This window comes from Syngnathoides biaculeatus, chromosome 13, assembly GCF_019802595.1.
Source record: "Syngnathoides biaculeatus isolate LvHL_M chromosome 13, ASM1980259v1, whole genome shotgun sequence".
Lineage (NCBI taxonomy): Eukaryota > Metazoa > Chordata > Actinopteri > Syngnathiformes > Syngnathidae > Syngnathoides > Syngnathoides biaculeatus.
Window position 1 is genome coordinate 25739962 of NC_084652.1, and position 18542 is coordinate 25758503.

The window sequence follows — 18542 nt, forward strand, 5'->3', positions numbered from 1 at the left end:
TTTTCTATTGGGTTTAGGTCTGGAGACTGGCTGGGCCACGGCAGAATCTTGACATGCATCTTACGGAGCCACTCCTTGGTTTTCCTGGATGTTTGCTTCAGGTCATTGTCATGTTAAAAGACCACTGTCCACTGTGAGAAAGATAATCTAAAAAGAAAAATCCAGAAACAACAATGTATGCTTTTTTTTAATTATTTCTGTGACCCAGCTGCAAATAAGTATGTGTACAGCTGTATATCAGCTCGAATTCTGACCCTCAAAGACCTGTTAGTCCGCCTTTAAAAGTCTACCTCCACTCCATGTATTATCTTGAATCAGATGCACCTGTGTGAGGTCGTTAGCTGCATAGAAGCCTGTCCACACCATACAATCAGTAAGACTCAAACTTGTAACATGGCCAAGACCAAAGACACCTGAGAAAAAATTGTACAACTCCACATGGCTGGAAAGGGCTATGGAGAAATTGCCAAGCAACTTGGTGAAAAAAGGTCCACTGTTGGAGCAATCATTAGAAAATGGAAGCTAAACATGACGGTCAATCTCAGTCGGAGCGGAGCTCCATGCAAGATATCACCTCATGGGGTCTCAATGATCCCTAGAAAGGTGAGGAATCAGCCCAGGACTACACGACAGAACTTGGTCAATGACTTGAAAAGAACTGGTACCACAGTTTCCCAGGTGACTGTTGGTAATACACTAAAATGTCATGGTTTGAAATCACTCATGGCACGGATAGTTCCCCTGTTTAAACCAGCACATGTGAAGGCCCGTCTTAAGTTTTCCAATGACCATTTGGATGATACAGTGGAATCATGGGAGAAAGCTTTGTGGTCAGATGAGACCAAAAATTGAACTTTTTGGTCATAATTCCACTAACCATGTTTGGAGGAAGATGAATGATGAGCTCCATGCCAAGAACACCATGCCTAGTATTTAAGAATGGGGGTGGTAGCATCATGCTTTGGGGGTGTTTTTCTGCACGTGACAGGACGACTACACTGTATTAAGGAGTGTGTGTAAACCTGGTGAACAACTATAGGAAACGTTTGACCTCTGTAATTGCAAACAAAGGCGACTGTACCAAATGTTAACATTGGCCGGCTGCGATGGCTCATCTCTGCCGCGGGAGTGGATCAGACGGGATGCGGTTTGGCCGTGATCGGATATCGTCTGAATATGGCTCGAAACAATAGTGTAACATTGCCCCGGTAACTTCATTCGATTGATTGATTCTTTTCGAAAAGAGCTTCCGCGTCAGAAGGGGCGCGTTTGTCTCCCATAGCTAGGGTGCACCGCATGTTTTCATTGGCAAATGTCCGGTTGACGTCAAGGACGGAGGACGCAGCCACTATGGCGACCACTTGGATATCGTAGAATGACACTCCTGCAACTTTGCACATGGATGACACGCTCTCCGCTTACTTTTTTTTTTTTTTTTGTATAGACATTGAAGTGAATACTGTTATGTATTTTTCAATACAATATCTATTTTAGAATGTTTATAGGGATGTCAGTCCCACTTTAACTACATCTTGATAATATTGATGAGACAACGTGGAACACCTGGACAAGACACGAGTGGGTGGAGGGAGCTGATTGGTCAACACAAGGGAGAAGAGTAAAAGTGAACAGGTGGACACTCAAAATATGACCACACGAGAGATGTCATGAAGACCATGACAATTTTGTTTTATGGGATGTTAAAAAATGTTTAATCAAATGATGTCACTCAGAAAAATAATCATCCACGATAGGTATCAGAAAAACTGACCAATTTATTATTCACCAATGGGTTACACAACTACACACTTGGAATAACAAAGAAAGTATATGTTATGATCTAATATTAAGTTAACCTTTTTCACAGTTTGAAGAATACAGTATCTGTACTGTTAAGGACACGTGGCCTGGAGGAGTTTGATTGACAATGGTCAACAGTCCCTTAGCCAATTGGGAAGCACAACACAATGCGGGTTTTCCCTAAGCTAATCAGGACACAGAACACAATGAGCATTCATACGCTGTTAAAAAAAAAGTCTGCTCCACTAAAAAAAAATATGTACACACATACACAAAAAATCTGTCTCACAGCAAGTGCTGCGTAAAGCATGCTGTAGGGGCTCCAGTGGAGCGTGGAATGGACAAACAGTGCTAAAATCTGACATTTTAGATCATCTCATCCGACCTGATACTTTGAGGAGGGGACATCAAACTGATATCCAATCTCAAAGACTGGATGAGTAATTACAGAATACAATCGCCATAGTGAGTCTTGTTTTTTTTTCCTCAATATTTTCAAGGGTTTTTTCCCTCAATATTTTCAAGGTTAACGACGGCTGACGGATGCAAAACACAGGTTTGTGCACATTGTGCTGGAACGTCACGACACGGTGATTTGCCTTTGTGGCCTCCAAAGTCATGATGGTGAAGAGTGCTGCAGAGCAGTTTCTGGCTCAGTAAGTTGAGGCTGCAGGGTGGAATATTTCAGGGAAATGTCCAAACCCACCAGAGGGCCTACCACACTGAGCCATGTCAAAATGTAATTTACTTGCCTATACATGCACACACAGAGACACACATGCATTAAAACATGAAGAATGTGAATAAAAATTAATAATGTAGAGTTTTTAATTAATTAAAAATGTAAAAACAACTCAATTCTTACCTTTGTTTCCCTTTTCCTAACTGCAGTACTGGTCTCATAAATTCCTCTGTCCTACAGGGGTGGAGCATAAAGAATGGCTGACCTAGCAGAGGATGCTCCTGACAGACACACAAACACAGAAGCATACACCTGATAAAAACAAACTAAAGTCCATGAAAAAACTGTGACTGACTGGCATGACTACCTGCTGCGTGATAGTTGTCAATGGACTGTGCTGCAGTCGCAACCTGAAATTTGGATGAACAGAACTCCATACTTCATCTAGAGAAAGACTCCTCCCTTCTAAGAAACAAACAAAAAAAAAAAAACAATGTCGTGGAACCTCTAGCTGGATTTTACTGTGGTCATACAAATAGAACAAACTCTTACACAAAAAGTATACAAACCCTGTATTTCACAAAACTGCTGACATGCATTCTCTTGGGAAATTTCAGGAGAGCATTAAAGTCATCGACGACCTCCAAATATTCTCTAATTCCTGCTCCCTCATCGTTATTTCTGTTCTCTTCCTCTGTGTTATTCTGAACACCATTCATCACTCCATCCTACTCTGTCACATAATATCCCTTGGCATCCAAACTCTGGTTCACCTTCCACCTATCTGGTATATTCTATAACTTCTCTATCAATAACTATAAATCCCCCAGCATCGTAGTATCACAGGGAGTCCTTTTTCTGTGGCGCAAAATCCCCTCTCTTCCCAACAAATGTCACTCAGCCAACCCCCTTCTTGTTTGCTCACTTGGTATTATATTTCTCTGTCACACATCAACAAGTCATTAAAATACATTTCTTTCACCTCCATAATTTTCATGCCTTAGCCCCACTCTTTCCTCCTCAACCACTGAAACATTTAACCATGCCTTCATCACTTCCAGACTAGACCACTGCAGCAGCATCCGATATGGCATCTCTTTAATTTTCCACAAAAAAATACACAGCACAACCTAGCTACCTCACTTTGCTTTTCCAGTCAAGTTCACTTGCAGCGGATACACACCAAATTAAAGTTTCTATTTATCAACTACAAAGCTCTAGATAAATTCCCCCCTTCCTACCTGACAGATGCCCTCCATTGCCAGCCTCTGAATTGCCACCTCTTCTCTGCTACATCCAACCTTCTCACCTCCATTACCAAGACCTAATAAAGCGCAGCAGGGGAGTCTTCACAATCGCTGCACAAACCCTATAAATTTAAATACTACATTCTATTGCCGTGAATTGTGGTCACGGTGCACAGCACAGGGTCCTTTGCCCTAACTTCCCCACCAGGTAGAAAACACTTTCCACTTGCACATATACAAAAGATGGGTGGATGCCACATGGACATTCTGGATAGAAGTCTTCAATGGTTTTCCAGACCCCAGGGGTGAGGTAGAAATTGTGAATTTCAGGATGATCCATGAACACCCAGTCCTTTCCAGACCTACTTGGGGTGACTATAACAATTTTGGTCTGATTCTCAAGAGAATGTTGCTTGGTGTTTATTTTTTTTCATGAACTACAAAAGTGACTGGATGAACTTATGTCCATTTGTAGACATAGCCTGTCAGGAACGAATGGTGCACGGGGGGACCAAAATGCAGGACTCCCAGACGAATGCCTGTTGGAGCAATGATTAGAAAATTGAAGAAGCTAAATATGACATCTAAATCGGAGAGGAGCCCCATGCAAGATATCATCTTGTGGGGTCTCAATGATCCTTAGAAAGGTGAGCACTCAGCCCAGGATTACACGACAGGACTTGGTCAATGACCTGAAAAGAGCTAGGACTACCGTTTCCAAGGTGACTGTTGGTAATACACTAAGACGTCATGATTTGAAATCATGCATGTCACGGAAGGTTCCCCTGCTTAAACAAGCACATGTCAAGGCCCGTCTTAAGTTTGCCGATGACCATTTGGATGATACACAGGAAACATGGGAGAAAGTTTTGTGGTCAGATGAGACAAAAATGGAACTTTTTGGTCATAATTCCACTAACCGTGTTTGGAGGAAGATGAATGATGAGTTCCATCCCAAGAACACCATAGATGAATGATGAGTTACATCCCAAGAACACCATCTCTACTGTGAAGCATGGGGGTGCTTTGAGGGTGTTTTTCTGCACATGCACATTCTCCACATGACGACTTCACTGTATTTAGGAGAAGATGACCACGGCCATGTATTGTGAGATTTTGGGGAACAACCCCTTTCCCTCGGTCAGAACATTGAAGATGGGTCGTGGCTGGGTCTTTCAACATGACCCGAAGCACACAGCCAGGAACACCAAGGAGTGGCTCCGTAAGAAGCAGATCAAGGTTCTGGCGTGGCATAGCCAGTCTCCAGACCTAAACCCAATAGAAAGTCTTTGGAGGGAGCTAAAACTCCGTGTTTCTCAGCGACAGCCCAGAAATCTCTCTGATCTAGAGAAGATTTGTGTGGAAGAGTGTGCCAAAATCCCTCCTGCAGTGTGTACAAACCTGATGAACAACTACACGAAACGTTTGACCTCTGTAATTCAAAACAAAGGCTACTGTATTAATTTTCTCAGGTGTTCAAATACTTATTTGCAGCTGTATCACACAAATTGAAAAAAAAAAAAAAAAAAAAAAAAATCACACATTGTGATTTCTGGATTTTTCTTTTTCGATTCTCTCTCTCACAGTGGACATGCATCTAACGATGAAAATTTCAGAACCCTCCATAATTCCTAACTGGGAGAAGTTGTAATATAGCAGGGTGTTCAAATACTTATTTTGTTCACTGAATGTACCAATTTGTACTTTCAAGCAATCACTGCAATGTTTTACTCATGATTGTAACTAGGCTTTACACGTTCAGGATTTTTGGGACCGATCAGGGAGTATAAAAAAAACAAAAACCAATCATCGATCCGATCACAAGATGGAGCAATGAGTCTATTGAAATGACTTATTCATTTATTGCAGACAGTCATCCCTCGTTTTTCGTGGTTAATTGGGACCAGAGCCATGCACGAAAAGAAAAAAAGTGTGAAGTACAGTATATGGGGATGTATGTTTACAGTAAATGAGCTCATGAGAGGGAAAGCCAAAGTTCGATGTTTTAGAGACAATGTTCAAGAGCGCAGACTTCGATGGTTTGTTCAGATGCAAGAGAGTGAATATATTGGTAGAAGGGTGTCAAATGTTTGAGAGGAATACCAAAGAGAAGGTTGATAGATGTTCTGAGGGAAGACATGAGGGCAGTAGTTGTAGAGATGAAGATGCAGGAGATATGCTTACATGGAAAAAGATGCGTTGTGGCGATCCCTAACGAGACAAGCCGAAAGGAAAAGACCACATTAAAGACGGGGGAAAAAACCTATAAAAATACTACTACTATATAATAATAAACTAGCTTTTGTATTCAACAAGACGTTGCATGACAGTGACGTCAAGTAAATGTCTTTTGCAGAGTCACTGATCAGATCGCCAAACTTCTCTCGAGCTGTCGCTGAAAAACATGGAGTTTCAGTTCCCTCCAAAGATTTTCTATTGGGTTTACGGCACGTCTAAACTGATTTTAAAAATTGATTTGTTAACTGTATTCTATCAATGAGTAGATCTCAAAAATAAACATTCGACGGTGAAAAATATTCCAAACAAACATAAATGAAAATTTGTACTATAAATATTTATTTCTTCAATATATTTTTGACCTTATAACATCCTCATCTTGGCTTGCGTACACTGTAACCAATTCATTTCTGGTTTTGGGCTGTGTGCTTTCTTTGGAGCTGTTCTATTATTTTTTTCTCCAGTCTCGACACAATTATTTACTTGCTAATGTGCTGTTGTAGTTGCTCTTCATTGTAATGCAGTTAAAGATGCAGTTATGTTAAATGCAGACTATACACACACTGTCAGAGCGTACTTTCTTTGGTGTTTATCTTATCTCTTGCCTGTGAATATTCTTATCATTCAGGGCATTGAATTGATCACAACTGGACTGTTCTGGTCTTTATGGTTCTTATCGCTTCTTGTTACATGCTTAGCTACTCCTCATCCACCTTTGATGCACACAGTTTGTTTCAGAAGTTTAATTTATTCACCAATAGGGAGATGACAGTTATTTAAAGGAGAGAATCTACACTATTGAAGGATAACGTTTAGCTGTGCCAGCAAGTGCTAATTGTAATTGTTTCAGACTTGGAGGGATTTGGCTTACCACACCCCACAGCAACAACTCCTTGGAGCACCCATCCTCAACCGTTGGGAATGGGTGGGAAAGGAGTGAGGATGGGCTGAGATTTTTTGTTTTTGATTGGAGCTGGTTGGTTTGCATGGCCTCTCCTCAAGTACACTGCAGTGAATGAATGGTGATCAGGGTATGATTTTGGATCAGACGGAAACACTGCTTAAAGACGCAAACACATGATCATATTGTCTGAAAGGTCAATTTCGATCTTAAAACAATAAGCCCTAACACTCTTCGTGCCCTTGTACAGCCATCTGTAGCTATGCAGCTGGACAGTTTTCCTCTTCTCCAATTTAAAGGCGCACTGCTTTCTTCTTTCTCTAGGGACACTATAATTTTTTGTTGTTGTGCCGAGGGCCTTGTTGCCCCATTGTCATCTTTACCAATGTACTGAAATGAAGGCAGGCTGGGCTGTGGGTCTGTGTCTTGCAAGTTCGGCTAGTCTCACCGACAAAAGATGGGACATTACAAATAATGCATGTGTCCTCTGTCACTGCTTCCTGTAGGTGATCGGCGTCAAAGCAGCAGTGCCAGAGATCATAGCCCTTCATGCAGCAACAATGCTGAAAGAGGCAATGAAGAAGTAATGGCGAGAAGAATGAGGAACCAAACACATGCTTGACTCCAGAAGGTATACCATCCGACTGCGGTCATGCAGGCATCATAGGTGAACTCGTAGTACTTGACACAAATTTACAAGAGCTTACAGTACTGCCTGGCAATCACTACAGGATGAAATTAAACTCACCTAGAGTGGAGGCTCTGAAATAGAGCACAGGGGCCATATAGCTGCAAGAGTATAGGATGTGATACTCATAGAAAAGCACATGACTTCTGCATCCTGAGATCAAATCTTCCCAATCATGATCACAGTCATCATTTGTGCCATACACATCCATTTTATCAGCTGCAGCACCCTGGAGAGAAGACAGGAAAATGAAGGAGACCTTATACAAAATCAACTTTTTATTAATGAAGAGACTAAAACTTGTGTGTATGTATGTATGTACGTATTCCTTTCGGCTTGATCGCCTCAAAACCTAGAGAAAAGCATCATAAAAGAAAAATGCAAAAGTTTGGTAAAATCTGTGGGTCATGGCCTTGATGCAGTTTTTGCAACCACAGAATATATGTAAATATTAAGTGTTATTTAAGCTCATCCAGAGGAGCCATAGCTCAGTGGTTAGAGCATTGGTTTGGTAAAGCAAGGGTTGAGCGTTCGTATTTCACTGGGGCCGCGTCAGGAAGGGCATCCGGCGTAAAAACTGTGCCAAACAAATATGAGCGTTTATCTAAGATGTCATGCTGTGGTGACCCCTAACAGGACAAGCCCAAAGAAACTCAATTACTTCCTATTTAAGCTCATTCATCGTTTTATCTCAAGTAGACTTGACTATTGTAATGGTCTTCTGACCGGCCTCCCAAAAAGAGCAATAAACAGGTGGAGCTCAGGTTGTGACCAAAGCGGTCAGAGCATATAACGCCAACTCTAAAGTCCTTACACTGGCTTCCAGTCAGCTTTAGAATAGATTTCAAAGTTCTGCTACTGGTCTATAAATAACTGAATGGTTTAGGTCCTGAATACATGAAAGAAATGCTTACGGAATACAAAACCAGTAGAGCTCTGACATCAAGACTCACACTCAGGTCAAATAATGGTGCGCAGATTTAATGGCAAACATGGTGAAGCAGCATTTGGCGATTGTGGTCCACACAAAACAGGTTGAAAACTCTTCTTTTTCCTCATGCTTTTAAGAGTATTTCTGATGAATGTTTCCTTCACTGTATGCCGTTTTAAATTGTACTTTTATTTTTCATTTTATATATACAGTGGTGCCTTGGTTCATGAACACAATCCATTCCAGAAGGCTGGTTGAAAACCAAAGCACGTTTTTCCATTACAATGAATAGAAAATTAAATAATGCATTTCAAGCCTAAAAAAAACGTTTAGCTTTCCTGATAATAAACTGCATAGTAGGAATACATGTGTAGTTTAAATACTTTATATAATTAAATTTAAGAAATATATTTATTTTTTGCTTAAAATGTATGCTTAAGCTGAGTAGCGTATGCTAGGCTGGGAGTGCATTGCCGTATCTGTAGCGACTAGGCCCGCAGCCTTGTCAACCTTTTTTTTTTTAACAAAAGTGCAGAATAACTTTAAAGAAGCAATAATGAGGGGGAGAAAAAACAAACTTTTTATTTTCACAGAAAGTACATAACGTTAAAAACAACTTGCAACTAGAGGTAGGGTTAATGGAACAAAAGAAAAAAGCAATGCAAAACAGTGACTCGCCTCTTTTTCACAAAGAAGGAATCTGTTTGTTTGTACCATCTTTAAAGCACTTTTCTGAAGCTCATAATCATTATAATTTTGCAGTGCTCTGCAACATTCAACTTTATTCAGGTGATGAAGTTCAACAAAATTATGGATGTTGTTCCATTTAGCGCAGATAGCTTTAATATCGGCACTTGAGACATGCTTGCTGCCTTCAGGCTCATCAGACGACATCTCCACCCTTCCTCGCCAACACTATCCCCACCTAACTGCTGCTCGTTCACGAAAATAAGAAGCAAATTTCCGACTTCCTCCAAGATCTGTAGTCTCTGCTTGGTCAACACGGTTGCTCCTTTAGCAACATCACTTGCTTTGAGACCATCCCTGTGTTTCAGAATGTTGCTGATCGTCGTTTTCACCATGCCATACTTCTTCAATAACTCAGAAACACGCACACCAGATTCGTGCTTAGCTATCAAATCCTTCTTGAAGTCAACAGTTTTACACACCACTTTCCTTATTTAAGCACCAGCAGTTCCATTTGCCTTCTTTGGAGCCATGATCGGGGGGTTAATGTTCCTGAATTTAAAGCAAAAAAAAAAAAAAAAAGTCACTACAGTACCGGGAAACGTCCGCGAGCAGAGGACTGTGTGAGTCAACTGGTTGTGCACGGTCGCGCGCGTTACGTTTTCCCAGGGATGGTGCCTTCGAAAATACACTCGGCCTGGGTCAGCTGGTTGGGGTGTTCGAATAATGATTTTCATTCAAAAACCAAAGCAAAAAAAGCTCTAACTTTTCATCCGAAAACTGATTTGTACGAAAACCAAGATGTTCGAAAACAGAGGTAACTACTGTATATACATATTTTTTTATTATTGTTTTTCCATTTTATCTGTAAAACACATTGAGTTACCTTGTGTATGAAATGTGCAGTTTGAATACATTTGCTTTTCTTTGTTATTCAAATAAAATAAAAAAGACTTTAATGTCATTATATGCTGTGCATACAATGTAATGAGTGCTTCTCCACAAAGTGCAATAAAATAGAATACAATAGAACATCTTGGGAAAAACAACAGATGAAACATCAAAGCAGTTATTGTTAAAATACATACATACATACATGCGCAAAAGTGCCGTTGCATAATATTCCATTACAGTACTGTTATGTTCACTGGTTTTGAGTTCAAGGAGTTGATGGCTCTGGGGAAAAAGTTGTCCTTGAATCTGGTTGTCCATGTTTTGTGGGACCTGTATCGCCTGCCAGAGGGCAGCAGGTTAGACAGGTGTTGACCAGGATGTGAAGACTCCTTAGAACAGACATGTCCAAAGTCCGGCCCCCGGGCCAATTGCGGCCCGTGGACAAATTTTTACCGGCCCGCAGCCTCTATCATGAAATCAATAATATGCGGCCCGCCAGCACTGTTGACCACAGTATAAAATACATGTGTACAAAAAGCTATTTTTCATATTTTTCATTTCACCAGAAGATGGCAGTAGCCCTGTGGCCGCACTCTGGCCGCCGTGACCCTTGACCTTGCGTGATCGTTTCAGCCCAGCCCATTTCTAACATGGCGTCTGTAAACAAAAAAAGGAAAGTTGACCGCGAGGGCCACCGCTTCCAGGACAAGTGGAAATTTGAGTATTTTTTCACTGAAATACGAAACAACTGTGTCTGCCCAATTTGCCAAGAGACTGTGGCTGTTTTCAAGGAATTCAACATCAAGAGGCACTACCAGACGAAACATGCTAGCTACGACAAGCTAACTGGGAACAAACGCGGTGAAAAAGTGAAGCAACTGGAAGCTGTTTTAACGGCACAGCAAAGCTTTTTCACAAGAGTCCGTGAGTAATAGTAATAGTGAATAATATGTAATGTTTCACATGAACTTAGATATCCTTTATAGTTGTCTTAATTTTTTGTGGTTTGTGATTTCGGTAAAAACCTAAATGTAAAAAAAAATTTTAAAGTAAAAGTATGCCATTTGTAATTAAATTAAAAAAAATCCCAAAAAGTTAATTTGTATTTAATGTTAATGGTTCAAAGAATGTCAGGCTAAATAGTCGGCCCCCACACATTTTCACCTTACCAAATCTGGCCCTCTTTGCAAAAAGTTTGGACACCCCTGCCTTAGAATATTAGTGGCTCTGCTGTGATAGCAGGAGTTGGCAATGTCCTCTAGGGAGGGCAGAGAGCAGCCAGTGATCTTCTGGGCAGTGTTGACCACTCTTTGCAGAGCTTTCCTGTCCGCTGCTGTGCATCCAGCATACACTGTCATGCAGTATGTGAGGATGCTCTCCACGGTGGTTCTGTAGAAGGCCTGCAGCAGCGTTGCTTCAAAATTGTTCTTCATGAGCATTCTTAGGAAGGGGAGTCTGCTGCTGTGCTATTTACAGTCCAAGTGAGTTTGTCTGTGATGCAGACTGCCAGAAATTTGAAGGAGTGGACCCTCTCCACACACTCCCCATTGATGAGGGAGTGGGACCGGGTTGACGCCGCACTTCCGGAAGTCCAGGATGATTTCCTTCGCCTTTGTGTTGTTCATTGTAAGGTTGCTTGCAGAACACCACTTTCAGAATTTACCAATTCACTTCCACTTTATTATTCACTTCTATTTTAAATCTACTGTGTCTGTACCAATACTCTTCCCCATCTAAACACCCAAAAAAATTGTCACATTACAAATGTGCTATTTTCCACAAAAATACAAAAGTTAGTTTTTGTTTTTTTCAACCTGTCCTGTCCACCAGTTGCGTAGCCTTCCAGAATGGTGTATCTGTATACCTTTGTGTTCAAACAGTTTTGCTGTGCAACAGAGTGTTTGAAATACTGCCTCTATATCCCTTAGTACTTTGTGCTTCACTTTTTGTGGCTTCAGTGCTTTGTGTTAAAAAAAAAAAAAAACGGCAGATTAGCATACAGTATTGTGGGAAGACGCATTGATACAAAGCCCATTAATGGTCCCCGGAGCGACATCGACCAATGAGAGCATGTGTGGATTTATCTCGTGAGCTGATTGGCTGCGCATCATCAAAGTCCCGCCCAGCAACTTCCGTTCCAACCCTTTCCCTTATCCTTCCTTTCCGCCATTTTCTATGCTGTTGACTGTCTGCGCGATAACCTCCTGTGTTCAAAATGCCGCCAAAGCGCTGTGCCGATGCAAAAGCTTCCTACGGAGCGCTCAAGAAGAAGACGAGGAAGACGAAGAGAATCAGCGAAAAAAGTAAAACGTTTGGATATGATCTAAGACGGCAGAGGTTACGCTTTCGTGGCACGCCACAGTATGGCGTGAATTAATCCACGGTGCTCTACATAAAATCCGTAAAACCACTTCAATAACTTTTAAAAAGGAAGCAAAACGTGGTGATGCCGCGAAATATGAGGATTGTTCGAATGGAAGCAGCGTTAGCTTTGTGGACAGCGGATTGCAGAAAATCGGCCCATAGGCGATGATGAAGAGGAAAATGACGACAATCAGCAAAAAAGTATAACTTTTGGATATGATCAAAGACGGCAGAAGTTGCGCTTTTGTGGCGCGCCATTATGGCATGAATGAATCCACGTTGCACGACATTAAATCTGTAAAACCGCTTCAATAAATTTTAGTAAGGAAGCGAAATATGTGGTGACTGAAATGAGAAAATCGTTCAAATGGAAGCTGTGTTCGCTTTGTGGACAGTGGATTGCAGAAAAACGGCCCGGTGACAATGATGAAGAAGCTGAGGAAAGTGCTGACGAACATCAAGCTGCAAGGAGGGATTCACCTCCTTGAGGATGAGGCTTTTTGGTAAGCAAAGGTTGTTTTTGAAAAATTTCAAAAGTGTTACGCCCTAACAAGTGTGCTACTGTATGGTGAGGCTTCCCTCGGCGACAATGATGCTGCTCGTCATTATGTGGAGGAAGAATTTGTGCAAGACATCGACGACAATAAGGTACAAACTGTCGAGTTTAGCAATAGTGTTGGCGGGGTTATGGCCTTGTAAGGGGGAATTTTGAACCAGAAGGAAAAACAAAGACAACACCATATTTTCCCCAAAGTTAAAAATCACACCATCAGCACTGTTGGATGAATTGGAATAATTGTACATAAATTTATCTAAGATTTCCTCCCTTGTTTTGCTTTTAATGCTTGTGATGTAACGAAGAGAGGCACATTGGTGGAATGGATGGGTCATCACAACAGTGAGACGGAGAGGACGTGACAATGGTTCTGCGCTCTACAGGAGAAGACATAACCCGTTTGCTTTGTTTGTCAAGTTTGCTTACAGTTGCTTTGTTTATCGACTCACGCTTGGTTTGTTCATCATGTTTGTTATGTTGTGGACCACCCTAAGGACATAAAAAGGAGGATTCATGGAGATGTGGCCACAACAGGCAGAAGATTGTAACTGTACACATCCCCTATGTTCTCCTCACGAGCAAAGATCACCTTGTCTTCTTTTCTTGAATATTGTACTTTAAATATCCTATGTTGCGTAAACCTGACAAGCAACTCCAGCAAAAAATTCTCAGAGTAAATGTTAATTCCGTACTGCAATAAAAATGTTATTTAATTGTAATTGTTATCTCAAGTTTCCAAAGTATAAATACTGCTGTGTTGACATTTTAAACATTCTGGTAACCCCCCCCCCCCACACACACACACATATACAGTGAAGAAAATAAGTATTTGAACACCTGCTATATTGCAAGTCCTCCCACTTAGAAATCATTGAGGGGTCTGAAATTTTCATAGTGGGCGCATGTCCGCTGTGAGAGAGATAATCTAAAAAGAAAAATCCCGAAATCACAATGTAATATTTTTTTTTAATGATTTACTTGTGTGATACAGCTGCAAATAAGTATTTGAACACCTGAGAAAACCAATGTTAATATTTGGTACAGTCGCCTTTGTTTGCAATTACAGAGGTCAAACATTTCCTGTAGTTGTTCACCAGGTTTGCACACACTGCAGGAGGGTTTTTGGCCCACTCTTCCACACAGATCTCTAGATCAGACAGGTTTCTGGCAGTTTCAGCTCCCTTGAAAGATTTTCTATTGGGTTTAGGTCTGGAGACTGGCTGGGTCACGCCAGAACCTTCATATGCTTCTTACGGAGCCACTCCTTGGTTTTCCTGGCTCTATACTTCGGGTCATTGTCATGTTAAAAGGCCAACGACCCATCTTCAATGCTCTGACTGAGGGAAACAGGTTGTTCCCCAAAAATCTCACAATACATAGCCGCGGTCATCCTCTCCTTAATACAGTCCAGTCGTCCTGTCCCATGTGCAGAAAAAAACCCCCAAAGCATCATGCTACCACCCCCATGCTTCACAGTAGGGATGGTGTTCTTGGGATGGAACTTATCATTAGTCTTCCTCCAAACACAGTTAGTGGAATTATGACCAAAAACTTCAATTTTGATCTCATCTGACCACAAAACCTCCCATGACTCCTCTGTATCATCCAAATGGTCATTGGCAAACTCAAAGGAGAAATCCAGTTCTTTGCATGAACAATGTATCCAATAGGTCATGTCATATGGACTCTATTTTGACAATGTGATCTTAAATCCTCTCTCATTTAATAGTGTTTTGAGAAGATTTTTTCTAAAATGACGAATTTCCGGAGCGCTGCCATTTTCGCGTGTCACATGACCAATGTGCCCGGATGTGACGTGTAACGTGTTGCTCTAAACAAATCCTCGCTGGTTTGTAGCATCTTCACGTGTTACCATCACGATCGGACACGGAGAAATGCCTTACTGTATCGCAAAATTTTGCCATAATTCGGATAAAAATAATCCGCGAAATGTTCGGTGGCATGTTCTGCCCAGTAAGAACAGGAAACATTCACCTGTGGTTAGCGAAGTGTGGTCGCCCTGAGCCGTACAACAAACAAGCCAGGGTATGCGGTGAACATTTTGTGCACCCGGAGGATTATTCTGAGAGTATGGTTCGGTACTCTACGGGTTTTTTGAAGGAACCTAAACTCAATCCAGGAGCAGTCCCTTCAATATTCCTTCATCGATTTGCTGAGTAAGACAAAGGGACACGACAGCCGGGAAGCACTCACGACGCTAGCAGTTCAAGTGCTATGCAACTCGAAGAAAGAGAAAGGTAAGTGATTCTAAGATCTAGCCTGTATAGTTATAGTTTTTCTTTAACCTGTACCTGCTTCCAGATGATGTTTGCCCAGAGTCAAAAGATATATTGCTAGTAATAGTGATTTGACCTAACACCGTAAAACATTGAGAAGGTTATAATAAAAAAAAAAGGCATGTGGAAAAATTGACACTTCGCATAGAGGACCCATAGTCAATGCCGAATTCTAATTTTTCACCAATAAGAAATTTTACTGTTAATTTGTTTCCACTTGTCTTGGACAACTGCATATGCAAGTGTCTGGTGAATAAATCGCTGAGGATTACAAATTAAAGTTGAAAGCGTATAAAATACGCATATAAATATTTATATTTTGTGTGTTCTCTGGCTTCTTCACAGAGCTCAATCAAAATCACTTTTGACAGCCGTGTCCAGTTTACAGCGGCCCCCGCAATAGAGAGTGTGAGCTGGACTGACCAAACAACAGAGAGAATGGTGGGTAATTATTTTGTCCATTGAAACCAATAACCTTAGTTGAACATATTTGAGCACGTATATACAGTGATACCTCGGTTTTCGAACGTCTTGGTTTTCATACAAAACATTGTCCCGAAGTCATTCACCAACGAAAAAAAATGGGTGGCTAAACCTGTCAAAATAGCCAAGGACCACCCATATCGTGAACACATGATGAGGGATGTTGTCCTAATGAGGACACATAGAATACAAAAATGTCATGGAAGCCTCCCAGAGGTGAGCAAAAAAAATCTTCAATACGTTATTACATGAGAGAGGATTTAACATCACATTGTCAAAATAGAGTACATATTACATGACCTATTGGATACATTGTTCATGCAAAGCACTGGATTTCTCCTTTAAGACGGGCCTTGACGTGCTGGTTTAAGCAGGGGAACCTTCCGTGACATGCATGATTTCAAATCATGACGTCTTAGTGTATTACCAACAGTCACCTTGGAAACTGTAGTCCTAGCTCTTTTCAGGTCATTGACCAAGTCCTGTCGTGTAATCCTGGGCTGAGTCCTCATCTTTCTAAGGATCATTGAGACCCCACAAGATGATATCTTGCATGGGGCTCCTCTCCGATTTAGATGTCATGTTTAGCTTCTTCAATTTTCTAATCATTGCTCCAACAGTGGACATTTTTTCACCAAGCTGTTTGGCAATTTCTCTGTAGCCCTGTCCAGTCGTGTGGAGTTGTACAGTTTTGTCTCTGGTATCTTTGGACAGGTCTTTGGTCTTGGCCATGGTACAAGTTTGATTTTTACTGATTGTATGAGGTGGACAGGTGTCTTTATGCAGCTAACGACCTCACACAGGTCCATCTGATTCAGGATAATACATGAAGTTGAGGTGGACTTTTAAAAGGTGGACTAACATGTATTTGAGGGTCAGAATTCTAGCTGATAGACAGGTGTTTACATACTTATTTGCAGATGTAACACAAATAAATCGTTAGAAAATCATACATTGTGATTTCTGGATTTTACTTTTTAGATTATCTCTCTCACAGTGGCCATGCACCTACGATGAAAATTTCAGACCCCTCCATGATTTCTAAGTGGGAGAACTTGCAATACAGCAGGGTGTTGAAATACTGATTTTCTTCACTGTATGTCACATCTCCATCTTTCCAAGAGGACCTTCGCCTTCGGGAGAAACTAAGGGTAGGTCCAAAGATGGATGCGGCCCATTGTATATACTCTGCTGTGGATGGAGAAACAGTCACAGATAAGAGCAGTGATACCAGTGCACACATTCCTGGTGCATTTACAACTAAACAATGAAAGTGTGAAGTCCTGCTAGGGGGGCCCAGGGGCATGCCTCCCTGGGAAATCTTTGAAAAAATGGATGGCTGTGGTGCATTCTGGGGATAACTGTGAACAAAATTCAGAAAAAAATTGAAAGTAAGATTTCTAAGTCCTGACCAAAAAAAAAAATTGGGCAGAAGTTCCCCAAGGGTGAGGGGAATCCATCCCTCTATCACTAGATAGCACAAAATCACATTTGTCATTAAAATATGCCAGTTTATTGCAAGACAAATGAATTCAGTGAACTATTCAGTAAAAAGACATCTAAAATTGTCCTTTCCCCCACAATATACATATTGTAGTATAGATATAGAATATACACTTAAATATATCCTAGAATTTCTACACCATACAGCAAAACATGTTAAAGAAGTTGATCTGTAGTAATTACTTTTAATGTTTAAGTGTCAAACTTGTTACGTCGCGTTGTACTGATACACTTGACCAGATTGCTAAAACATTCCTGTCGCCAATCATGATGTGTTGTTGTGGGGGGGAGCACGCATCGCCACGATTGCCGTAAATAGGAGGCCGGCTGCTAGAACACGCCTTTATGCGCATGCGCTCGATGTATTGGCCACACCTGAATAAAGCGACGAGGTGGATGATAGTCTGTTTTTTTTTTTTTTTTTTTTTTTATAAACGCCGTCACACTCCCTCGCGATCGACGCAATGAGCACCCCTGGTGGAACTGAATTTCCTTTGATATGGCTCATGATGTTGATGACTTTCGACGTAAATGCGCTCACAGTACGTGAAGAAGCTCTGAACATCCGCTTTTGGCCTAACTTCCGAACATGCTCAGTATGGTTAACTTGCGTTTCCTGTTTCTGGGTGAATACTAGTTGTTTTGGAGCAGGCTTGTTTAGTTAACGTTTATGAAATAAACATGTAAATTAATGTCAAGACTACACAAAATAAGCGTTGTATTGAGAAAATGCGAGGGGAGGAGCATTACTGTTACTAGTATTAGTGCCTCAACATAGCTACGCTCGTAAAAGCAAAACAACGAACTCAAACACGTTCATTCAATGTTGTCACATACACATATAACAGAAATTTCGCAATTCCTCAAAGGTGTCAGAGCATGCCACACATCTTCAGAGCATCTTTTGATGCATCTATCCATCTTCTGTACAGCTTACTTTCCTCTTCAGTGTCACAGGTGAGCTGACTTACAACAAACGGTGAACTACACCTTGGTGAAGTTGATAGTCAATTGCAGGGCACATACAGAGACAGACAACCATTCACTCTCACATTCATCGTCACGGAGTGCAAATTGAACCAACGCTCCCTGTGCCAAGTCAGGCGACTACAATACAATCAGTGAGTTCATTATACAAAAATAGTGTGGCGCAAAGTGTGTACCTCTGAGTCGGAACAAAAACTGTCATCATTCCATGTCGGTGAGGAATTGATGAAGACTGATCTGAGGGCAGTCTTTTTCATGTAGCACTCCTCTGAACCCTAATGGTA

At 41.2% G+C, this 18542-nt stretch overlaps 1 protein-coding gene across 13 annotated transcripts in view; it reads right to left on the reverse strand.

Moving 5' to 3' along the window:
* Positions 1-1755: 1755 nt before the first annotated feature.
* Positions 1756-18542, reverse strand: part of atg10 (ATG10 autophagy related 10 homolog (S. cerevisiae)) — a 40260-nt gene continuing 23473 nt past the window's right edge. For all 13 annotated transcript variants that reach the window (XM_061838409.1, XM_061838406.1, XM_061838398.1 and 10 more), the window contains 5 exons: positions 18435-18533; positions 7617-7785; positions 2850-2947; positions 2666-2763; positions 1756-2552 (listed from right to left, as the gene is read on the reverse strand). In XM_061838409.1, coding sequence (XP_061694393.1) covers positions 2417-2552; positions 2666-2763; positions 2850-2947; positions 7617-7785; positions 18435-18533 — 600 coding nt within the window. In that variant the 3' untranslated portion in view covers positions 1756-2416. The remainder of the gene's footprint in view (positions 2553-2665; positions 2764-2849; positions 2948-7616; positions 7786-18434; positions 18534-18542) is intronic.